Genomic DNA, 25893 nt, shown 5'->3' with positions numbered 1-25893 from the left:
CGGCAGCTGTGGTAAATTTACACCTATATAGGTAGTTGTTTAGTTAAATAAAAAAAAAACATCGTTGCTAAATTTTTCCGAAACTGTTTGTTTGCAAATACCAAAATGACTCCAGTCCGTACTAGAAAATTTAAAATGAAGCTCCCTAAATAAACAACAGCGTTTGTTAAAATGTTTTTTTTTAACGTAGATTACAAAGGCTTCTTCCCCTTACATTTTACGTACTTTATTCTTAAAAGTATGATTTGGCTTGGAAAGTAAAAAAGTGTGTATTGCAAAGTCAAACAGTAGTTTTAAAAATATACATATAAAGTAGAAATAAATTTATAATTGAAAATAAATATATTAGTAAAATGCTCAAAACAATTATCTCTAACATTGTTTCACAACAGACTATCAGAAATAGATAGACTATTGACAGTTTAATTTTGGTAAAAGCTGAATGTAAAAGTCATCATGAATGATTGCATTTTTACCTCTCAATAAAATCAAAATTTCCATTTGGCATGCTCATCGGAGATACCATTTGGCTTTAAGTGCTTTAATGATTTGTGCAAAGATTTCGACTTAGGAATGATTAATTCGTTCTGTATTCAGTGGATCATTATCAAAGATAGAATTCGTAATGAGAAAAGTTTTTATTTGTTTAGGTACTTCCTCCTTTGGAGAGTAATTTTGTATGAACGGCTATTGTTATTGAACATTAGATCAATAACTACAATCTTTTACTATAAGTATTCATAATTAATCCTGTTTGGTACAAAAATATGAAAAGTAATACTAAAAACTATATTTAACTTCCGAAGGTAGACCGGTTCACGATCTAACTGGTGTTGAATTAAGATTTCGACTTCATGTCTTGAGATGAATGACGGCCTCCATTTTATTATATCTACAGAATATGAAATGAGAAATTATCAACGGTGTCCATAAATAAATCCGTCGGCTAAGTTGTGACACGAAGTCTCGATTTTATAAAGTTGAAAGTTACCTCTTAACACATGTCTGCTACTTGATAAGATAGACGGAATAGTAAGAAAATATCCGCGTGGGTAAATACACCTTGTATGGTGCAGTGGAGTGTGCCTGTAGGGATTGGTACAAAACAAAAAAAAATTAATAAGCTATTTTGTGTGTAAATTTAAATATTTATTTCTCATATCACAGTGTTATAAATATAGAAAAATAGGCCTTTTGAAATTCAATTAGTCATAATCCATCTTCTCCCAATCCATATGGAGATTTTCCAGCCGTTATTAAATAATAGTTTCCAGGTTTCCTACAAACAAAAAAACTGCGAATGAATAAAAATGTTTTCCGCTGAATTATATTTAATGTGCCTATAAAATGAACTTATAGTCAATTACTTTGGTCTTTTTTGAATAGTAATAATAACATAATGACCAATTAATAATAATATTATGTTCCATGTCCTCATCCAAACCTTAATCTTTGATTTACACTGCCACCGTCTTGCCTATTTCTGCCGCAAAGCAGTAATACATTCCAGTTCCAGAGTAGGGTAGACACAAGAAAGGTAGGAGAATAAAAATAGACAAAGCTCATCTCAAGGTGGATAATATTCAGGGTGCTTGTAAGCTTGTTCACTCAATTGGTAAGTTAAAAAAAAGTTGTGTTGCTTGATGATTTTAAAGTAGATTTTTTCTCCGAAAACAGGGGATTTTTGGATATAGAATATATATGCAAATAGGGGATATTTGATAATATTTTGGAATACATACAAACAAAGAAGTATCGAACTACCGGATCGGCATCGCGACCCGCTGAGAAGAACCGGCAAGAAACTCAGCGGGCTGATGTAAGGGTTAGGTTACACGTTGAACTCTTTGCCAAGTTTAACGAGCACGGTTACTAGGTTTCTTAAGCCTGCTCCTAGTGTTAGACTTACAAGTGTCTAATAATAGTGTCAGTTCGGATGCTTCCGTAAGGACAAGTCGAGGGCGCCGATGGTTTTTGGCTCCTACTTGAGCCGGAGTCAGGAAGTAGTCAGCGGCGGAAACGATGAAGCGATTATCATGACGACTATGGTGACCTTATCGAAGTACCGTTCCGACGCTAACTTCAGGTGTTTCAAGACCCAGATCGTCGTGTAGGTTGACGTTTCTTGCGAACCACATAAGTGTATTTACTCACGCTACGGGATTATAGGTCTCCAATCCTAAAACGTCAGCATTTCGTTCATCCTTCGAATAATTTTTCCATATCCTAAAGCTTCTAGCGTAACTACCAATCAGAGTTCCACGATATTTGTACGAGTCTATTAGGAGTTGCCAACATCGATGGTGACTGCATAAATCTGAAACATCAGATATGATAAGGGAAGTTTAACTCTGAAATAGGGTTAGAGGTCTTTTTTTATTGCGTATATGGATGGACGATCGCACAGCCAACATGGTGTTAAGTGCCGCCGTAGATGCCGTCACCCACCTTGAGATATGAGTTCTAAGGTCTCAGTATAATTACAACGGCTGCCCCACCCTTCAAACCGAAACGCATTACTGCTTCACGCCAGAAATAGGCAGGGTGGTGGTACTACTGGACGTCTTATCCTTTAAGCCACGACGACTTCGAAACAGAGGAATTTCGAATCGGATCGTAGAGGATACGTTTTTAAAAGCAGAGGAATAGCAAATGTCTTGTATAAAGTAGCTACCGGAGTCCATAGATATGACAAAGTGAATGCCTTAAACCACTTTGTAACATCAGGTCGAAGTCTGAATTGTATTTATTGCATAACGGCTATCCCATCTTACAAAATTGAAACGAATTAACGCATCTATATGCGGTGTGATGGTACTTACAATTGCCGGATAATGCACGGTACCAGCAGAGTATAGCAGCTTTCAGTTAGTTTATTTAAAAAAAATGTAAGCACTTGTCTGGATTAAAACTCCCAAATACCATATATTTATTACGTTCATTTGAAAGAGTTTCAATATGTGGGTATATAACAATACCTGGTCTGATCTAATTATCCCAAACACCGTGTTTTCTGCCATTAGAATGACAGAATTGATAATCTAGTAAATATAGCTATTACCGATCAGCTATTACCATATTTTTATTGTAACTAACAATCATAAATATACTTAGAATATTTTTTCTTTCTTCAAATGTGAAAATGAATATTTATAGATCTATGATATTAAAATATATATCTATTATATTATATAACTAGGGTTTTTTTTGTCTGTTGTTATTGGTGTAAAACTCTGTTAGTTGTTGATATTTCAGGGAATGTTTCTGACATAATACCGTTATCGCGTGCAGGTTTTAAGAGATGTGTCGTATTTGATATTGGTTCGTTGTGTAAAGTTTTATGTTGACTAACCTTCACTGGAGAATCTAGCATACCGACCGGCTGGGCATCCAGGTTGTAAAACTGGCCCACGGTTTCTGTAGTTGGGCCAAAAATTCACAAGGCCAAGCTCTTTACTGCTGCCGTATTTACTCGGATCAGAATGTACTACTGACACGTACCGCGCAGAGTTTGGGTTCAGTTTCATATGAGCAGGTTTCATATCAAACACTGCACTGGATGGATCCAATCCTGTAATCCTACAATGAATCAATATAGATAAGATATTTTCGAATTAAATCAATAGTGTTAGTGGAGTATAAGATATAAAAGAAAATATATTATATTGGTAATGTTTCAGAATTAATCTCAAAGAGTTATTTTTTAGTATAAGTTCTGAGGTATTGTCTCAGAAGATCTCGTTAGATCTTTTTTCTGGTTATTCGTGACCGAATAAACTGTTCTCCTAGCTGTTTCTACCAAATATGCACAAATAACGCTTGAATAATATCCATAGAAATAGGCAGCCTTTAGTTTTTCTGCTGTCCATAAGTCGTATAGGCTCTCTTCATTCTCTGTTGGTTTGGTGCAGAACTTTTATCTACTGTTTTACATGTATGTACTTTAGTCAATACTACGATACGTGTGTAATGCAATTCAACGATCTATTCCTCTTTTTATGTTTAAGTTTAAATCAATTTTAATTCAGTTCAGTTCAATCCGTTTCAAAATATGACGTGATTTCTGAAATGTGCCAAAGTAACTCTATAATAAGGTAGGGTGGTGAAAATTTTAATTAAAACAAAACCTGACATCGGAGTTTAAATTTGACGGATTATAACAACCATTCTGCTTATATTAGTCTTGTTTTTTTTTTTTAATATAACTGTTAACAAATCATGCATGGTCTTCCGGCCTGAAATTAAGATTTTCTGTGTTATTGGTACCTAAAATTAGGATTTTCTCTCTTATGGGGACATACATACTTATATACGTTCAAATATATACATAAATTGATAATAAACACCCAAAGAAGGAGCAAACAAACCTGTTTGTCACACGAATGTTTCTCCGATGTAGAAATCGAACCCACGACCCTCGGCGCAACAGTTAGGGGCGCTAGCTACTGCACTACCGAGTAAGTCAAACGTTTGTCAAGCTGATTAATAATGTTACGCCGGTAAGAGTAACGCCATCTATCGCCGAATAGTCGAAGGAATATCGAAGAATCCAGAATGCTCGAGAATTACAACGCCATCTATTTTCAGATAGCGGAAACTGCTACTAGAAAGGTGTGGAATGTTCTCGATAATTCTAGGGATGAGGTATCGGCTATAAAAGCGTTGTAGAGATGGCACGCAGTCAGTCAGTAATCGGAACTACTCGAAGCGAAATAGCGAACGGATCACCTGAGGCGAAGCGGAACAAGCGAATTGAGAGTTTTAAAGTGTTTATGAAGTGTTTAAGTGTTTTAAGTGTTGAATACAGTTTTTAAGTAGTACTTTGGTAAAATTTTATTTAACCCGAACCCCAGCGCGTAACAATAACTTATCGGATTGTTTACAGGTCTAATAGCTTTTTGTACTAGTTGCGGCACCGGTTTAAGGGTTAATATTTTATTCTATAACAGCACTATACAATATTTGTAGACCTCAATGGCTCAATGGTTATTTTTCACTAACCTATTTACTTTGAACTTACCAAGGTAACTGCACCCCTCTCTCCGAAATCCTATTGCCAGCAATCCCGAAGATATGCGCTCCAAGAGAATGTCCAACTAAGTGGGTCTTTCCCAAATCTAGTCCCGTCTTTGACAAGTTCAACAGAGTTTCCGCAAACTCCGCTCCAACCTGGCGTTGTTAAAACAACTTAATTAGTAGAGTTTCAACGTAGTTTTTGTAACTGACGAAAAGTCAAATTTAGTAACGTCCAAGGCAATTAACTAACTAACAAAATGACGTGTTCGGAATTACAATGACAGGTTCGTTGAAAGTGTTTTCCCTTAAAACAAACACACGCTTTGGATTGTTCGTAACATGTTGTTAACTTTCCATTTGGGGTCCTAACTTAAAACTTCTATTTTATTGTATTGCAATGATTGGTGTTTGTACTCAGACTACCTGAAGTTACCGGTGGTAGTAGTGGCACGAGAGCACACTTTCAATTGTTTGTTGCAGCGGTAGAAAAAGGCAGGAAATTTGCGCGTAGGCTTACCTTCTGTCCTACCTATTACCAATATTTTTTTACTTCCTCAGACTAGCACTTTAGTTGAAAACTATTAAATTAAGAGGATTCTACGGTGGACATGGTCGAAGTCACGCTTCTGTTGTTAATACGGCTACCCTCCCCTTAAAACCCAACCGCGCTAATGATGGCCTACCAACACATACATACACATTTAAATATTTTAGTTTCAACCTACATTAGACATTCTAAATTTTTAAGACTTACTTATTTACAATTAATTTTTAATATCACGTTGCAACGTTTCATATTTTGATTTGAATGTTCATCGAGTGATACTTAATAAAGTTAAATGCCAATACTAACTAACCTTTATTGCGTTTGGTGCGGCCCAATTCAAGTATGAATTCACGAAGCTGGGATACACGTGGGCAGCGAGATGTTGCCAATTCAAAAGTATCACATTACTCTTGCCTTCTTCTATGAAGAAACCGACTACCGAAACTACCGCTAAACCTTCGGGAAAACCTAACGAAACAATATTTATGATGAACTTCTGAAAACTAAAAGAAACCACACGTACTTTTGACAAATTACCTGACACGTCTTCCTTACATTCAAATTTATCATGCGTCTTAAATGTACTTGCAAATAATTTCACAAATACCAGGTTTTTAGAATACTTTTGGGTATTAGTTTTTTAAATGCTGAGACTACGGCACCAAAATATGTGAAATATTTTACTCACCTGTGAAACCGTGAGTGAAAATCACGGTTGGCTTACTGGGATCGTACCAACTGTATGAAAAAATTTTATGAGCTTCTGACAAGGGCCATTCCTTATAATCGCTCCTTGAACTGAAATTTAAAAATAATGGTCCATTGATAGGAATAATTTAAAGCTCTTCATTATAACAACAAATTATGTGGGAACCTTACCCGAAATAATAACGCAATTTTGCGCCATCTTCATTGCTACTGTAACCTGTTTAATTCAATTAGGAATCATTAATCTAATAAAAAGCGATAACTTAGGATTACTGGTGGTAGGACCTCTTGTGAGTCCGCACGGGTAGGTACCACCGCCCTGCCTATTTCTGCCTTGAAGCAGAAATACGTTTCGGTTTGAAGGGTGGGGCAGACGCTGTAACTATACTGAGACCTTCGAGCTTATCAAGGTGGGTGGCGCATTTACGTTGTAGATGTCTATGGGCTCCAGTAGCCACTTAATACCAGGTGGGCTGTGAGCTCATCCACCTATGTAAGCAATAAAAAATTTAATAAAAATAAAAATCGTAAGTTATTTCTAAAACCATAACCAAGTACATTTCTTTAGAGGTACAATTGCCGGTAATAAGTACTTAAAGTTTTAAGTTCTGTATGTTTTGCGTAAATCTATTCTTAATATGGTATACATTGGGTACAGATGCAGAAACTATCGTTTATTTTAGACTATTAGAGTCTTATAAAGTTGTTCAATAAGCCAAGTAAATAAGCTAATATCTAATATTGGAATTGACGACATAATTGTTAAAGGCTTTCACGCAAAAAAATCTTTGCCTAAATAATTTTAAGATCGACTGGTTGTGGTGTTAATTAGCTTAAACCTGTTAGATTCGTAATGTTTGCTAATTTAAAACATTTTCAAACCGCTTTCTCTCTGATAGTTGTAAATTTTGTATTAAAAGAGTTGTTATTCCGTTTTCTAGTTTTTTTTTATTGCTTAAATGGGTGGACGAGCTCACAGTCCACCTGGTGTTAAGTGGTTACGGGAGCCCATAGACATCTACAAATTAAATGCGCCACCCACCTTGAGATATAAGTTCTAAGGCCTTAGTATAGTTACAACAGCTGCCCCACCCTTCAAACCGAAACGCATTACTGCTTCACGGCAGAAATAGGCGGGGTGGTGGTACCTACGCGTTCGGACTCACAAGAGGGCCTTTTCTAAATTATATACATTAAATAAAAGGACCCATACTATATTATCATGACTATGAAACTTCAAATCGGACAAATCAGAAGTGAAGTGCTAGCAACCTCGACGGGCTATACTAGCTTCACCGAACACGATTGTTCACGATTGACTTCCACGGTGAAGGAATAACATCGTGTAGTAAAAATCAAACCCGCAAAAATTATAATTTGCGTAATTACTGGAGGTGCGGTAGGACATCTTGTGAGTCCGCACGGGTATCACCATCCTGCCTATTTCTGCCGTGAAGTAGTAATGCGTTTCGGTTTGAAGAGTGGAGCAGTCGTTGTACTGTAAAACTGAAGCCTGAAAACTCGTTTCTCAAGGTGGGTGGCGGCATTTACGTTGCTAATGTCTATGGGCTCCGGAAACCATTGAGGCCCAACCCATGGGCCGTAAGCTCGGTCAGTCATCTAAACAATGAATTAAAGAAAGGCGAGTTCGCGGGGCTCAACATGAGAGACTTTGTTAACATAAGTGCTAACACAAGACAGCAGCACTTTCTGAATCGACCACCGGATCAGAGCCGAGACCCCCTAAGAAAAACCCGCAAAGTGGGCCATGACACAAGTGTCAATAAATCTACATATTATGAAACTATTTGTCGTTTTGTATGCTGTTCAATCGTTCATACTTCAAGGAAGATTTCCAATACAGAATCGCACGACGTACGACAGACAGTTCGCCCGAAAGTGCTTTCAATGGTTTATTTTTTCTCAAACTATTTCGCTATAGTCACAACGGAGTGTAATCGGGCTTTATTGTAGCCGTTATATCGTATTATTATTATTATTATATCTATAAATATTTATTTTACATAAAATTAGAAATACATAATTCGACGCTTGAAAGGCAAACGTGACTAAGCGACAATGCGTAAACTTTACAGAAGACTAATTTAAAGTTGAAATTAATTTAAAATATACCTGAAAAATACCTGAAAAAAATTCTATTTTAACGAATCTAGCTGTAGGATTGAAATGATTTTAATAGACCTAGAAATATATATTTTTTTGCGCATCGAATATGCTTATTGCCTATAATTTACGTACAAAGCAGTTATTGTCGCTTAGTCACGTTTGCCTTTCAAGCGTCGTATTATCAATTTATTGAACGGCACGCGGTTATCGTAACTAGATAAATTGTAGATCACAATGTGAAAGAAGCCCTACCCGTACTGAACATCATAGATTTTTTGTTTAATTCAAGCAAACCTTGACAGACTTTATCAAATCCTCAAAATCCTCATAAGTTTACAGTCTGAATGCCGTTTTATCACTCAAAAGCTTCGGCAAGAAACTCAGAGTACCTATGAAAACTATAAAATTACAAAGTTTCCTCTACTTTGGATACACCATATAATATACTTATCACATGAATAAAAAATGATAATAAAATGAAAATTTAACTTTTCCTGTTATTACCACTATATTGGTGTTGATAGTAATTGGTGCTATATTAAAATTTTAACCAACCTTGATCGTCCGTGTTCTTGGAAATTGTAGGTCAGCTATTCGACACGTTTACCAGCGTTTTAATAACGTCTAAATCTCCGAAAATACAGTTCAATTATGTTCTCATTAGTTTAAATACGGATAATCGTTTCCGAAGCCAATAGGTCCATAAACTAATGCCCTAAGGTAAACGAAAAATCATATTTCTTTACTAAGATAAGGATAAATTCTTGTGCAGCTAGTCATAGATCGGAAGGTATTTGATAAAAACTTGAAACGCGATAGTAACATTTTATAAGTAATCTTGGATGCTTATTAATCAAGTTCCGAAGAACGACTTCCGAACCCGCTCGGTGGAAGATCTTCCCTAGAGAACGCTGATCCACATTTAATTAGTTTTTAATTGTGTTTCCCTACATCTATAATAATAATAGAAACGGTGCACGTGCAACTTAGTGCACGTGAAAGAAGTGAAACTTCTTTTGCGGTGTGTAGTATTGTGGTTTTCTTAATTTTTTCCGTTTTCATAGAGCCGCATAAAGCGGAGACGGAGAATGCTGTGTATAAGAGAAACGACCTGGATCGCTTTATCCTTTTCTTCTTTTTTTATGAACGAGGGATCACTGGTGGTGCGGAGGCTTTTCCATTTTCACCAGAATAGGTGGGCAAGCACAGGCTCAGCCAGGCGAGGTGGGATTTGCTAAAAGCTGTCCGAGCGGGAGGTAACAACTCAAGGGCAGCAGCTTCACGAATGAATCTACTACTGGATCGGAATCGCGATCCGCTGAGAAGATCATTGTCCTTTCCGTCTATCCACGGTCGAGTGATTCGCGAGATGCTCTGTCTATTTTCTCATTCTCGTTCTTCCTAAATTGTATATTTTCTCTCTAGCCATAACGAATCTGTACCGAGTTAAATTTTACTCTCAACGCGCCTAAAGAAGTTTCACTTCAAAAGTAGCCTGTTATGACCTGATTATAAACGTACTGAATTGTAAATGTAATGAAGTAATTAAAAGCACGAACCAGCTGGGCAGCTTTTTTTGATTTTCCTTTCTGTCTTATTTTTGACAACAGGTGTTTTTTTTTGACAAATTGTCCCTTTTTAAATGAAATGTTAATTTGTAGATTGTTCATTCGGCAATTAATTCTCGAATGCAGTGAAAGCGGGCTAGTTTAAAATGTTTATTAATAGTAGGAAACAATTAATTTAACATTTTAGGGTTTTTTTTTTGTTATAATTTTAACAGTCTACGTACAGTAATTGTTTTAACATGTATATAGTTAATTTGAACTAACAGACGTACCACCTTAAATTGGATAAAATGAAATGCTCATTATTTGTGTCAACATCGTTTTATTTTAACAACTGGAAATGTACTTGTATTTATAAAAAAAGGTCTCTACTAGGTAATATAAGTGATAAAAGTTATTGTACATCCGGTTACAATTTCAAGTCCGGGAATAGTTGAAAAAGTGAAATTCCAGCCAAGAATTGTCGTAAAACAAGAGTAAATATTCAAAGCGGAAACCAAAGTACGCGAGCCGAATTCTAAACGACAAAATTACACTTCAAAACAACCACGTACATGAATCAGGAATGTATGATTTTAAAAACTGTTTAGGTGGCTAAAATGAACTTAGAACTGACAGCCTATTTATTAGTAAAACGAGTGAACAAGCTGTTGCGTTGTAGTGAATGAGAGTGGACTGTATTATTAGTTTGATATTTTTATTAGTTCATAAGTGACAAATTAAAGATATATATAAGAAATATGAAATAGATGTGTCGCCCTTGGCGGCTGGAAATGAAAAGGGTAAGGCGTCATAGCGGACGTCGCTCGTTGACACTTTTGACGTTCCGAATTCAAACACAAGCTCACGGCCCAACTGGTGTTAAAAGGTTATTGGAGTCAGTAGACATTAACAACGTTAATGCCGCAATCCACCATAAGACAAAAGATATAAATCTGTTCTATAGTATAACGGCTGCATCATCCTTCAAACCAGAACGCATTACTGGTTTGCGGCAGAAATAGGCAGGGTGGTAGTACTTAATCGTGCGGGCTCACAAGATCCACTTCTACCAGTCATTTATAATTGTTGTAAAGTGGCTGCTTGCTGCCTATAGATACAAGACTATAAATGCTCTTAAATACTCCCGTTGATAATTTTTGATTAATGCCAGTTGAGATTGAAAAAAAATTGCTATTTCTCAAAACTCCTTTTTTCATAGCTTCTTCATTTATATTCAAAACAAGTGGCAGTTCCAAGTAACGAAAATAAAATATTAAATAACCCTTTATATGTGACCTATTAAGATACGGTGATAATGATATTGCTGGGACAGATAAAATTACTTTTGTAAATAAAATAATAGAATGGATTAGGTTTCTGCTACTTACCATTCCACGAGTGATTATATCCGAAGCTGTGGAGGTATGACGAAGGCAAATGAAGTGTTTCATTTTCATTGTCTAATGTCCAATCTTCGATGTAGGCGCTTGGATCGAAGTAATCCGACGAGTGTACTCGATGACATGACATTAATTGCCATTGACCTTCATAATGTCAGAGAACAAAACGATTAAGAACCTAATATAGACATATTTAATGAAAAGGGTAGGCCAGACGAGCTTTCGGACCCCATCATAGTTATCAGATATATTAATAGACATCAATCACACTATGAATGGACAACACACCTTCGCCGAGTCATTAGATAAAGACTTGGCTACATTGGTATTTAAACAAATATGTCTATTTCTCCCAAAAAGTAGTCATAAGTTCTAGTTTACCCCACCCGGGCTCAAACATTACACTATACAATGAAAACTAAGATCTCATGTATCACGGTGGCTAACGGATTCAGGTGGTGATGTCTATGAGCTTCGGTAACATAGCAACAGTTTGGCTGTTGTGAGCTTGTTTACCTAAAAAAAAATATAATGTCACAATGAATTTCCAAGAAAAATGATCAAAGCAAAGAAGCTGATTAGTTTGGCATTTTTAATCTATTGTATTTGTATATTGACGCATAAGTTTTGCTCGACGGATATTTCAGTTAAATTTAAAGAAAAAATTTACTTTGAAAATGAACCCAGAGATATTCATAATTAGGGTAGATAATACCAACTCACCGCTCCCGACGAGGATAAAGAAGAAGGCGAAGACACCTGCGTTCATTTTGAAGCCTTTTCACTGATTGTCGTTTTGCCAAAGTTGTATTGTGTTTTATAGGAGGTAGTAGCGACGTCCTGTTTGTATCAGTTGCTTCGACAAATTAAAACATTACTTCAATAATTATTATCCATTCTTGTAAATATGAGGAATCCTTCGTAACACTTTTGAGTCAGTTTCGGTGTCAGTGAAAGTGACCTTTAGATGTTTTTGTTAATGACCGACCAGTTTCACTTTCTTTTAAATATAATTTCCGATTAAATTATGTTGAATTTAGATTGGACACAAACTAATTATATAAATTTACATGATTTGAGCAAATGGGTTTGTAATATTTTACATCATTTTCATTTCTTTGATTCCACATACGAAATAGATATGTGTCGTTCGTTCAATTTTAGAGATTCAGATCAGTACTGACCTGTTGACAAAATGATCCGGTTCGTACGACCCGTTCAGTCGAACGAACGACTAAGCGAGACGGGCGCGGGGCGAGACGTGGCAACCCGAAATAACCCGAATGACCGTCGTACTCGTATGGTTCTTTTCTTCTGATTCGTAGGTTTTGTGTTAAACGAGTCGATTTAGTGAACGGCTCATATTTTTTGAAGTGACCCTATTGTTCGCGCGGAATTTGAGACCCGGGTCGTTTGACTCGTTCGTTCGCGAACGACACATATCTAATACGAAATGCACAGAGTCGATCTACACGTGTGCGTTATGCAAACTGAACAATTTGTTTCTATCTTAATCACAAAACTGAAATCCGGTTTGGTTATTGGGCATTTAGTTCGAAAATTCATCGCACACTCGTTTAAGAGGTCATTCGCTTATTTCAGAAAACATCGTCGCGGACATAATGCCGCTTGATTCATTAATCGTTCAGCTATGGTATGAGAATTGATTCAAACATACTACATACTTATTCTAACAAATAATATTCAGGAGGCACACTCGTGATGAAGAAACTCCCTCTCATACAGAGCCGCAATTTATTTCTTTATTTAAATTGCTGGTGACAGATTGTATTTTAATTTGTCGGACATGATTAAAATTGCATTTAGTTTAGTTACGTTTAGACATCACACGACCCTATAATCTGTTCATTTATTAAGTGTATTTTAGTATATTGGTGTGTAAGAAGTAATGTACAATAGCTCTTCATAATGACCTACAATTAGAATCTATACGTACATAAGTATCCGAAGACAGCGTCAGAACGCTTCTTTGGAAAAGCTCTCTTATCGTGGCCGCGTCTCACTACGTGACCATCCAACCATTCACCACCACCTGCCACCATTCCCGTTGAATACGAAGTATTTTGAAGTCGTCGTGGCCTAAAGGATAAGACGTCCGGTGCATTCGTATCGACCGATGCACCGGTGTTCGAATCTCGCTGGCGGGTACCAATTTTTCTAATGAAATACGTACTCAACAAATGTTCACGATTGACTTCCACGGTGAAGGAATAACATCGTGCAATAAAAATTAAACCCGCAAAAATTTTAATTTGCGTAATTACTAGTGGTGGGACCTTTTGTGAGTCCGCATGGGTAGGTACCACCGCCCCGCCTATTTCTGCCGTGAAGCAGTAATGCGTTTCGGTTTGAAGGGTGGGTCAGCCGTTGTGACTATACTGAGACCTTAGAACTATATCTCAAGGTGTGTGGCGCATTTACGTTGTAGATGTCTATGGGCTCCAGTAACCACTTAACACCAGGTGGGCTGTGAGCTCGTCCACACATCTAAGCAATAAAAAAAAAAAAAAAAGAGTTCGAAGTGCAACCTAGCCCATAGACACAACCCACTAAGTTTCTCGCTGGATCTTTGGAGCGGGTCGCGATTCCGATCCGGTGGTAGATTCAACGAAGCACAGCTCATATTAGGCCTAGAGTTAGCAAATTTTCCCAGGTTGAGCCCGTGAGCTCACCTATGCGTCATAGTGTAACTGGTATAGGCCTTTACACCACCAACGATTAGATAGGGAAAAAGTTTGTAAATTATGTACTGATTTACTTTACATAACGACACTTGAAAGGCAAACGTGACTAAGCGATAATGCGTGAACTTTACAGTAGACTAATTCAAAGTTGAAATACCTGAAAAAAAAAAATATTTTAACGAATCTAGCTGTAGGATTGAAATGATTTTAATAGACCTAGAAATATATATGTTTTTGCGCATCGAATATGGTTATTGCCTATCATTTATGTATAAAGCAGTTATTGTCGCTTAGTCACGTTTGCCTTTCAAGCGTCGATATGTGTATATGGGCTTTTTACAATATATCTAAGAGGTGCCCTATTATGGACAAATATATTCTAACCAGTTAATTCAAAGTATGTATCTACACAAGAAGTCAGTTCTCATATAAGGACACGGACAATTATATTTACGTCACGAAGAGAAAGCTTCATATTGAGTATGTCATCCTGCTAGTGATGTCATTGTATTCTTAGTAATCACGGACGTGATATTTTGCCACTGTTTCTCATAATTCTGTAAGACTTATTACGTTTGGAAACGATTTCAAAATCTAAGAAATTAAGCTATAATTAATTGAATTGCCTCCGAATTGTCTAACATTGAATTTTCAAAATGTTCTGGTATGGTAGTTTCACGTTAAAATTAAGTATTTTAAATTATTTCATTACACAAACCATCGACATCCATCAACGTAAGAGGACAGTGATAAATAAAAACCATAAACTGCTTTAACATACTATTTTATTTTATATTAATATCCTTCGTAATCACGTAATATTATTTCGCTTACAACACTTAATTTGGAATGGTATAATATCTTTAACTTAAAAATAAATAAAAATCATAATTACACAGCTGTTCTCGATTATTCATCTTGCAGAATATATTGTGAATGATTTTTAATGCGACAAAGAGTTACACGACTCTTTGGTTTCTCGACTTATTCCATATAACGAGACTTAAAATATTGTAAATTATAAAATAAAAGCGTGTATTTAATTTGAAGAAAGAATATTGTACAAGCTTTTAATTGGCCCTAAGCAAACAGTGTCAAACATGAGACGCTACAATACGGGCCAGAAAATACATTAAACCCTATTATTCTTATAAACGTATTTGTTAATTTTTCATAATTAAAATCGTTATTTTGTACAAAATAATTCAGTGCCAACAACCGCGATAAACTATAATTAAGTTAATATACGAGAACTGAATATAAAAACAAATATAAATACTTACAATGATTCTAGTACTAGGTAAAACATAGATAACGACTTGCTAGTAATCCTAAATGGGACACAGATTATATTTTCACAAGTTTTTTTATTAATACATAATTATATAATAATAATAAACAATTAATATTGCACCAATTAATAAAATTAGAATATAAGTAAGAGGTAAAACAAAGTCGAAGGAAACAGTTAACTTAAGAGTAATTAGAAATAAACATAGTAGAAACTGAGGTGGTATTTAAAGGAGATTTAGAATATAGGACAAGGTTACATTTAAGCTATTTATTCATTGGCGCAATACACAGGTACATAAACGCGTTTCTTCAGTATAATCAGAAACAAATATCAAAATCGAGGCCCGATTACGGGAAAAGCGATCACTTAGAAATAATTAAGCCTGGAATTATTTCAATGTTTCAAGTAACCACGCAAAGATGCATGTTAATAAATAAAATTCAAACAGGAGAATTTGTTGAATTATATATGTTTATATCAACTACTATATTCAAACTATATATATCTAAAAAAATCTTTGTATGTATTGTATGTATGCACATACAAATTCACTTCAAGCTAAATTAAATTGATAGCGTTCCGAAAGAAGCTAGAGAAGCCCATGTTTATCATAAATACTATGTGAGCTCATTATTTGTCAAGTCATTTTACATCATTATTTCAATTTCGAGAATCGACATCCTTCATTCGTCCTTTCATAAATCATCATTACTTTCATCGTTTGGTTTACGTGCAAAACTCTTATAGTTAACAATCCAGTTGGGTCCCAAGTTTTTATTATAACTATGTTACCGAACTGTGAAAAACGAATACGTACTATCCGGCAAGAATACAACCCTCAGGACCTGGCCTAGTCTTTTAGCGGGAATCCGGCCCCCGCAAAACTTGGTAGCATACTACACGCGCAATGGAAGCACGCGGTCACCGACCTCTAGTTGCCTGAATCACAGAACGTTGAACAGAAGCATTGATACGAAGCGCCTTAAGTGAATGTTAGTTCTGGAGACATTCAAGGCAACGCTTCAAATTAGATTTTCCTTTTTTTCATGAACTTGCACAAGTAGAGATCAGTGTCGGCGTTTCAATACTGACGATCGTCGTAAATGTAGATAGCCTCTCCGGCGGACTCCTTTAGCGGGGGCGGGGGCGGTGGGAAGTCGAGATCTCCTGGTCTGAACAGCTTGGATGCGTTGGGCGCCGGGGAGGCGGGCGCCGGCGAGCCACTGGGCGACCCCCCTCCGCGACGCTTCACCCCGCCCGGGGACGACGAAGCGCGGAATGATGACTTCCGAGCTAATCTGATACATTACACAAAATAATTACGATTTTAATAAATACCACGGATATAGCTACGTCGCTATCAGCGATTATGCCTAGAATAGACTTAGGTCTGTTTTCAATTTTGCTCTGAAAATTACACTTTTGCATATGGTCAAGTTTTGATGTCTTATGTCACTTAAGCGTAGATAGCAGTTACCAAAGTCGCCAAGTATATACAATCGACATCGTTGCCCCACTTTGTTAAGGCGGCACGACACGAAAACCCTCTTGTCGTGGCCGAATGGTAAACAGTCGACGTCGCCCTAAACACGTCATTACGGATCTTCCCGATCCATTAACGGTGCTTTTAGGTACCTCAAGCACCGGTGACCGTCCTCGCCGAACCCGTCGCTTGCGACGAAGGGCTCGACGAGTAAATTAACCCATATACATAGCCCACTGAGTTTCTCCTCGAATCTTCTCAGTGGGTCGCGCTTCCGATCCGGTGGTAGATTCTGCGAAGCATTTTTCTTGCTAGGGCCAGTAAATATTCCGGTTTGAGCCCGTGAGCTCACTTACACGTTAGGGTGAAGCTGAAATAGCCTGTCAAGGCTATCAGCATAGGTAGGGAATGAAAAAAAAAAGTTGTCAAGATTGTAAACGAATTTGTTGAACAGGCTCTGGCCCGCAGTGACGTGGACTTATTATATGCAACCGATAATGTTTCGAAGAGTTATATTTAAAAAATCTACAATACGGAACTGGATGGGAGTTACCAATTAAACACTTTTATTACTAAAATCTCATTCATAAATTATCTATTTATTGATTAAGCCAAGAGAGTTTTAAAAGAAATTCACAAACCTAGAGGCGACCTCTTCAGGAGTTTCTTCAATCTCAAGCACCCAGCTTACTGAGTCGTGCTTCTCCACGACACCCTTGACGGCGGGTAACGGAAGAGTGTCAGGCGCGGGGGACACTGCAGGCGAGGGGGGCGAGGGGGGCGGCGGGGAGGTGGACCGCACCGAGTCGCCGGACGACGTGCGCCCGCGAACCGGGGAGCGCTCAATGTAACCCCCGCCCGCTAACAATGACACCACCTAAACAAAAATATTTGTACTGATTAATTTTTGAAGTTCAACTTAAAAAGTTATATATAGTATTTTTATTATAGTACTAGCTGTACCCGCCTGCTTCGCTAGGCATTTAAAATTTACATTATTATTTCTCATCCCCACAAACATTCTCATCATTATAGCCCCCGCAACTGGTATAGGGGGTCCAACACTCATATAAAAAAAAACACTCTAGATTTATATCTATACTAATAACATGTAAATCTACAGTGGTGTTTACGGATGTTCTGTTATAACTACTGAACCATGCATTCGATTGACTTGAAACTTGGTATCCACGTAGAAAATACATGTACTTAATGGATAGGCTAATATTTATATGAGTTTTGGACTTCCTACACCAGTTGCGGGGGCGTTAATGATGAGAATCTTTGTGGGGGTGAGAAATAATAATGTTAATTTTAAATGCCCAGCGAAGCGGACGGGTACAGCTAGTATTAGTATAGATTTACCGAAAAGTGAATAATAAGCAATTTATAGTATGTCTCTCTTCTTCAACCCGTGTCCACCGAATGCTGAGTGTAGGTCTCTTCGAATGCACCCCATTCTCTTCGGTCTCTTGCCTTTCGCATTTCTTACCAACCACTTTGACCAGGTCATCGGTTTACCTCGTTGGCTGTCTGTCCACGTTACGACGTCCAGTACGAGGTCTCCACTGCAGTATTTTTGTGCCCCACCGATTGTCAGTACGTATATTTATTTCAAATTAATTATTAGGCCAAAACCAGAGGCCGGCGACATCTAGCACCACCCTATCTCTTTTTGTGGGTTTTGTAAAATATGATTAAGAGATTCACCGCAGAACAGCTAACTGTGTTCTCTGAGTAAAATACCAGCGTAATGCGATCGACCGCCGGGACTTACAGCGATAGGGCGTATTGGTATTACCACAATACTTCCTATTTCTGCCGTGAAGCAGTCCGGTTTGAAGTGTGGGACAGCCGTTGTACAATATCATTGAGATTTCGATCTCACATCTCAAGGTGGATGATGGTATACATGTTGTGAAGTTTATGGAGCTGAGTATCAGAGCCGGGTCATACAATTACGCAAACAATATAATCGGGATTCGCGTATTCCATTTAATCATTTTACTAATATAGTGAATTTAAGACTGTTTAACAAATATCGTTTACTAACCTGAGATTTCTGTCTGAGCTTGTATCTGAGCTCTTCATTGAGCGCGGCGAGCCTCGACGCGTGGTCCCGGTCACGAGCGGCGGCGTCGCGCAGTCTCCTGTTGTCGTCGCGTAGTCGTTCGACGTCGCGTTGTCTCGCGGCGGCGCGCTCCCGCAGCTCCTCGGCGGCGTGACGCGCGGCGCGCAACTCCCGCTCGGCCGCCGTGCGTCGCTCGCGTTCCGACGCGAGTTCCGCCCGCGTGTCGCGCAGTGAAGCCATCTCGGCCTGCTTCAACTCGATGACGGCTCGCAGCGATCGAACCTGTATAATTTAAAATGAATATGTGTAAAAAATAAGCCCCACTCGACAAGACTACAGAGTTTGCTAAAAATTGCATCCAATTTCACCGTGTTTTTATATAAAAAAATATCAAATTTCACCGTTTTTGTATTGCAAATAAACAGACAGGCTCACTCGGTTTCGTTTGGCTATTACTCAGAAGACATTATAAGGTTAACGAACTGACTATACGTTCTAATTTATACTAATATTATAAAGAGGAAAGATTTGTTTGTTTGTTTGTATTGAATACGCTCCGAAACTACTGAACTGATTTCAAAAATTCTGTTACTGTTTGGAAGTTACACTAATCCTGAATGACATAGGCTATAATCTTTTTTGAAAAAAATTAGATATCCTTACTAAAACTCCAATAATGTAACCCAAGGTTTAAAAAATACCTAAAATCTTATTTACATCGCGTGCCCTGCGAAAACTATTGATGATAGAATAAAATAATGTACTACAACTTTGTAGAACATAGTATTATTTACAAAAAGTGTTGCGATAGCATATATCTAACTATTATAGTTATGCCGCAATAAGTGTTCTTTTATTTAAAAAAATAAAGCAACGTCAAATTTCGTTGAAGTTTTTGTTAAAGACCCGAGCGGAGCCGGAGCGAGCCGCTAGTAGGTAATCATTTTGCAAAAGGGAAAAGCGAAAAAAAAAAAAAATGTGTGTAGTCAAATATATTCGAGGGCTGAAAGGCTATTCGGTTTAAGGGACGTTTTGTTTAATACGCGACATCTTTGTAATTAAAGGTGCGTTTTATTTGGTATTACCATCAACAATTCGATGTTTTTATTTGAACTTCAATTAAGTTTACTCTATTGAAATAGCTGAAGAAGTTTTTTTGATATAATATTTTTTCGAAAAATGTAAACTTTAATTGGCTCTCCGGTAAAGTTGCAAAAATATCGCTTAAACCAAATAGGCTTTCACCTCCGGGTAAGATGACAGTAAATAAAGTCACGTAACATATCATTATTGTGTAGTTGCGTCACCGAGACGACCACGGAGCAAGCGTGCGTGGTTTATGATAAAAACAAATTGCAATATTAACCTCGGCCGCTAATTCATTAGCATCGGTACTTAGTTCCTCTTGTGCGTTTAATCGCAATTCGCAGTCTTCCGCCTCACACGAGACCGGGTCGCAGGCCGCATCGCATGTGTTGTAAGACTTCTCGCACGACGAGTAGGCTGACGTGTCCGGCGATCGATCCGACGACGTGTCGTGAGACTGAGCTTCGCGTTCGAGTTCAGCTCGTGCGGCTTCTAATTGTGCCCGTAGCGTGCGCTCGATTTCACCGTGCGCATGCAATCGCGCTCTGCTTTCTGCGACTTCATGTTTCAGGGATTCGATTGTATCCTGTAACAAAAAAAACAAACCGATATATTAAACGACTCACACACAATTTCGATAATGGAATGGTGTTTATTAGGTCAACAACATCACAACATGATTTTTATTGAACATTCATTTCCCTCTTCATAATTTTATTTTTATTGTTGATTGTTTTTTTTATAAGTTTCTATATGCAGCTTTTTGTTTTTTTTTTTGTTTTCTTTGTCTTAGTTTTAATATTGGCATTAAGCAAGATTAAGCAAGATGTGTTCACACCCAAGAGGGTTAATTCTATAATGTATTATTTTATGTTAATAAATTCAATGTTTATGTGTGCAGATTTTATCCAGTTGTTTTTTTTATGATTGAAGGATTACTGGTGGCCCGGAGGCCTTTCCAGTTTCACCAGGACAGGTGGGCGATAATCTAGTTGTGTGAACTTAATAAAAAAAAAAAAACATTCGATTTTACCTTAAGCCCTTTGATGTCGTTAGCTAGCGCGGCAACCTCCTCCATATGTGTAGCTTGGAGGCGTGCGTTCGCTTCCTCTTTTGACGACACCTCCACTTCCAGCTCTGAGATCTTGCTCAAGCATTCGGCAACTGTAATTTGTTCATTTTAATTTAAATTTTGTAGGTGTTACCAATTTAAACTTGAGATGTAATATTCGTTTTAAAAACTTACTGGTATCGAGGTCTTTCTGAGCTCTTTGCTGGCGATCTCTGTCGGCACGAGCGGCGCTGCTGCGCTCTGCGGCAGCTACACCACGCCATCGCTCGGCTTCTAGACGCCAGTTTCCGCCGTTCAGTGCGTCCAACTGGAAACCAAAGCGGAAACAAACTATACTTGAGATACTCGTTGTAACTATACTTGAGATTTACTGGCGGTAGGACCTCTTGTGAGTCCGCGCGGGTAGGTACTACCATCCTGCTTATTTCTGCCGTAAAGCAGTAATGTGTTTCGGCTTGAAGGGCGGGGCAGCCGTTGCAGCAAGTATAGTTAATACTTGAGACCTTAGAACTTATATCTCAAGGTGGGTGGCTCATTCACGTTGTAGACGTCTATGGGCTCCAGTAACCACTTAACACCAGGTGGGCTGTGAGCTCGTCCAACCATATATGCAATAAAAAAATGTGTGCGTGTACTAGTGTACACACGTAAGAAGTGAAACTTCTTTATGGCCTTATTTTTCGAAAAATGATCTACATGCAACTTTCTAGAAATTGGTTAAATAAAGTTAAATTAGATAAAGTTTAAACAAAAGGATTTTATTATCATAGACATGAATACAAAAAAGTTAAATTAGATAAAGTTTAAACAAAAGGATTTTATTATCATAGACATGAATACAAAAAAGATGGCGCGTAACGGAAAAATGTGACGCGTAACCGAAAAATGTGACGGTAAATTTTTTTCCAACGCCGATAAAGAAGTTTCACTTCAAAAAAAATTTTTATTTCAAAAACGTATACAATTTACACAGTGGTTTATTATTCTGAGGTAAGGTATATAATGTAAGCCTGAATGGGTATGTACCACCGTCCGGCCTACTTCTGTCTCGAAGCAGTCACACAGCACAGTCGCTTCTGTGGCAAGGGTGAAAAAGCTGTTTTTAAATACAAATGAGACTCCAACCCCATATCTCCAGTTAGGTGGCGTATTCATACTGTGATGTCTATAATCTCCTTTACACCATTTGGACTATGAGCTTGTTCATCCGAATACGCCAAATAATAAACAATAAAAACAAAATCATGTGATAAATAAAGTTTCAATAACACCGTGCAAATCTATAATAAAACACAAACATTCGTTACTAACCCGAAACACCAAGTATTGAACTAAGCAGCCCAAAGCTTCAAATCCTTTAGCGGCATGTGCGAGGGCGACGGCTTGATCGTGTTGTGACGGTAGCAATGTAGACACAGGAACTGTTGCCGGCAAAGGCGGTGGCTGAGCGCGGACCGGTTGCGGTGTTTGCGCTCGCTTGCTTCGTGGCCCTACCGCCGCCGTCACCCGCGGTGGCTCTAAAAAAAATATTAAAATTCTTGAGCGGCTTCCTTTTAGCTTTATAAGCTCCAAACAATAATTTCAAATGTTAAAAATTACTCTAAATGTCAATACTGTCGTGATCAAAAGAAAGTTAAGAAGATTTGTTGCAGTTTGTGTTATCAAGTAAATTTTGTTACATATAAAACTAGAAAATATCTATCAGACTGTTAAAACTCCACAATTTTATTCCTGTACATGTCATATAAGCTGTAACGTTTATCGCATTTTTTTTAATTACAATCAATTAATATTGAATCCGTTATAGTTACAAAAGTTTTGTAAAAAGGAGATCTTAAACACGATCTAAAAAAATATGGCGATCTTCAGTGCGGATGTTATCAAAAAAGGGATGAATCGTTGTGTAATAATATAAGGTAAAGGCATTCTAAATTTCGATAATAAAATAGCACAGGCCCTTAGCAATCATCAGACGTCGACTGCGACAAGTGAAATCGGTGGGTGTTTAAACTTCAAATCACGCATCGATAAATTCTTAAAATGTATGACACAATCAGCACTATAGTTGTTGAATAACATTACTAGAAAACCACCAAGATTTTTATATGTACACAGTATTTGTTTGGTTTTATAATATTTTTCCACTTAAAACCAGGTGGGCTGTGAGCTCGTCCACCCATCTAAGCAATAAAAAATTTTTGAAGTGAAAACTTCTTTAGAATCGTTGTGGTTTCAAACCGGACGCAACGGAAAAAACGACAGGTAAGAGACACAAATACAAAAATGTGTAGGATGAATGAGACAGAAATATACATACTATTTAATACAGCGCCATCTGTGAGATTTTTTAATACTAACGTGTGTATGAAAGCTCTTGTAGTGAATTTTAATTTAGGATTATACGTGAAATTAAAATATCAATTCACAATTATTTACTAATGACAAAATTTTACATATACTTAAGACGTTTAGGATAATTGTATTTTAATTTTGGAAGGTTTCACTTCTACCAAGTGTGAATTGCACACATGTTTATTTCAATAAGAAATGTAGTACAAATTTCTGTTGGTTATTTTTACATTTGCAAGAATTCATCTGCGACCTCTTTCTGTCGATACGTCTCTTCGTTCTCGTCTGACCTTACATTACGAACGGCAAAACGCGATTCAAATAAACATCTAAAAACGAATATTAAAAATGAATAACGGTAGACGATACGCCGAAAATAAGCCAAGATCGATTTGGTGGCATTAAAAATATATATATATTTTTATGAATCCGTCCTTTCCCACGCGCTCCATTGAAGATTCTCATTGGTGTTCACGCATCATTACCGCGGCAGCGGTAGACTGCGCCCATTTCCGACATGCGATAATATGTAATATCGAAAAATAAAACATCTCAACTAAGAGCTTTAAAAAAAGAATGTACTTTTTGTTTGAAAAAAGAATTTCATAATTTACCTCATAATTCCTTTCAGGAAGGATAGTTTAGTACTTATATATCAAAATACGTTGTTTGTGAAAAACAAAACTCACGTAAAATGTAAAATAACGTATTACAAATCATTTCCACATTGAAATTATTCGAATACATCATCATATTTCCAAATTAATTATCGTTACTAAAGAATTTATAAGTATGTAGCTAGTGGACGCATGAACTGTAATTATTACGGATGATGTCTCAATAGTAATTTTGTGAATGGACAGAGGGTCAAGCGGCGGGCGGCGCGTGGGCTTCAATTGGGTACCTCATTGTAAGTTCGAATTAACCGTCATTGTATTGTAAGGGCTGGCCATTACATCATTTTACTATTGATCTGATTGACCAGAACTATGATCACAGAAGAACAGTCTTTAATCTAACTACATAAATTAGCGATATCATTGCATATTGACATATTATTGCTTAATAATCGGACAATATTAATGAAATATTCAATATTGCTAGCCCTAAAAGAAAAGTAGTTCAAATCTCAATGGACAATAACAGTTTATACGCCTACGGCTGATTTAAAAAAGACTGAATTATTTAGGTATCATACTCATAAATACGATAGCTAATATACCAAACGACATCCTACTTTATAATATAACTAGCGACCCGCCCTCGCTTCGCTTCGGAAACATTAAAACACACATGAAACCAAAAAAAAAAAAATTTTTTTTTTTAAAAAGTAGCCTATTTTCATCAGGGACAATGTCGGCTTCTAATGGAAAAAGAATTTTTCAAATCGGTCCAGTAGTTTCGGAGCCTATTCGAAACAAACAAACAAACAAATCTTTCCTCTTTATAATATTATTATATTATAAGTATAAGTATAGACTAGCTCACTCGGCAAACGTTGTTTTGCTATATAAATTATTTCTAGGAAAGACAAATAACCAAATAACCTAGATACCGACTGCAGCGCCATCTGCCGGGCTGTTTTGTGAATCTAAACCACGCAAGGTGCCACCCAAACTCATACAAAAAAAATCATTCAAATCGGTCCAGCCGTTTAGGAGGAGTTCAGTGACAAACACGCGCACAGAAGAAATATATATATGAAGATAATCTTTGTTATTTGCGCATTTTATTTCTACTTATTCTACAATGTTGGGTAAAGTTATCGCTATAGCTGTTGTCTAAAAAAAATTGGCACTACGCCATTCTAACAGCATTCGTTCTAGAGTTATCTAAGTGCGAACAAGGCACAAGCAAGCGTTCAATTAGCCGTTTCATAAACGTATATAAATCAGAAATTACTGACTAACTGATGCTTCATTGAAAATTGAGTAGTTTTTTTTATTGCTTAGATTGGTGGACGAGCTCACAGCCCACCTGGTGTTAAGTGGTTACTGGAGCCCATAGACATCCACAACATAAATGCGTAAAAATAATTAGTTCTAAGGTCTCAAGTATAGTTACAACGGGTGCCCCACCCTTCAAACCGAAACGCATTACTGCTTCACGGCAGAAATAGGCAAGCTGACTACGTAAGCTAATTTTAGGCGAACATTTTCTTTTACATATATAGGTTAGTCTATATAGATTAGGTACCTATTAGCATCAAGAAAACCTAATTACATTTCAGTTGATGTAAATAGCCTGAATCACAACATCTAAGTAGTTGATTCGCGCGATCGCTTCAAACTAAACGGTAACAATACTTAACTACAATCACCAGGCACATTATGATGGAGTGACATTACGATGATGGCGTTCTATTCCCGGTTGACTATTATCAGTATTCCGCTTACAGAGTAGGGTAACGGACCCGTATAATCACCGTGCTTTGAATACTTACTACTACTCGGGCAACGTAGTATAATTCGGTTGTAAAATGTTG

At 37.2% G+C, this 25893-nt stretch overlaps 2 protein-coding genes across 4 annotated transcripts in view; both read right to left on the bottom strand.

Annotated features, from left to right (window-relative positions):
• Positions 1-1127: 1127 nt before the first annotated feature.
• Positions 1128-13878, bottom strand: LOC101746721 (phospholipase A1). Of its 2 annotated transcripts, none has more exons than XM_062671438.1 (9): positions 12072-13878; positions 11337-11492; positions 6443-6488; positions 6252-6361; positions 5874-6031; positions 5021-5169; positions 3353-3579; positions 2155-2317; positions 1128-1294 (listed from the first exon to the last, which is right to left on the bottom strand). In XM_062671438.1, the coding sequence occupies exons 1-9, from the start codon at positions 12115-12117 to the stop codon at positions 1210-1212; spliced, it is 1140 nt and encodes a 379-aa protein (XP_062527422.1). In that variant the 5' UTR covers positions 12118-13878; the 3' UTR covers positions 1128-1209. The 2 variants fall into 2 exon arrangements, with proteins under 2 accessions (XP_062527422.1, XP_004929513.1); XM_004929456.5 differs by having other exon boundaries at positions 1128-1279.
• Positions 13879-14821: 943 nt separating this feature from the next.
• The window catches only part of LOC101746579 (uncharacterized), a 105200-nt gene continuing 94128 nt past the window's right edge, over positions 14822-25893 (bottom strand). For both annotated transcript variants that reach the window (XM_021350052.3, XM_012693242.4), the window contains exons 6-12: positions 22371-22576; positions 21234-21366; positions 21021-21151; positions 20268-20573; positions 18884-19183; positions 17472-17707; positions 14822-16645 (exon numbers count right to left, since the gene is read on the bottom strand). In XM_021350052.3, coding sequence (XP_021205727.1) covers positions 16429-16645; positions 17472-17707; positions 18884-19183; positions 20268-20573; positions 21021-21151; positions 21234-21366; positions 22371-22576 — 1529 coding nt within the window. In that variant the 3' untranslated portion in view covers positions 14822-16428. The remainder of the gene's footprint in view (positions 16646-17471; positions 17708-18883; positions 19184-20267; positions 20574-21020; positions 21152-21233; positions 21367-22370; positions 22577-25893) is intronic.

This window comes from Bombyx mori, chromosome 12, assembly GCF_030269925.1.
Source record: "Bombyx mori chromosome 12, ASM3026992v2".
NCBI classification, from domain to species: domain Eukaryota; kingdom Metazoa; phylum Arthropoda; class Insecta; order Lepidoptera; family Bombycidae; genus Bombyx; species Bombyx mori.
The sequence above is the reverse complement of the archived record's forward strand: the minus strand, read 5'-3'. Positions and strand labels throughout refer to the sequence as shown.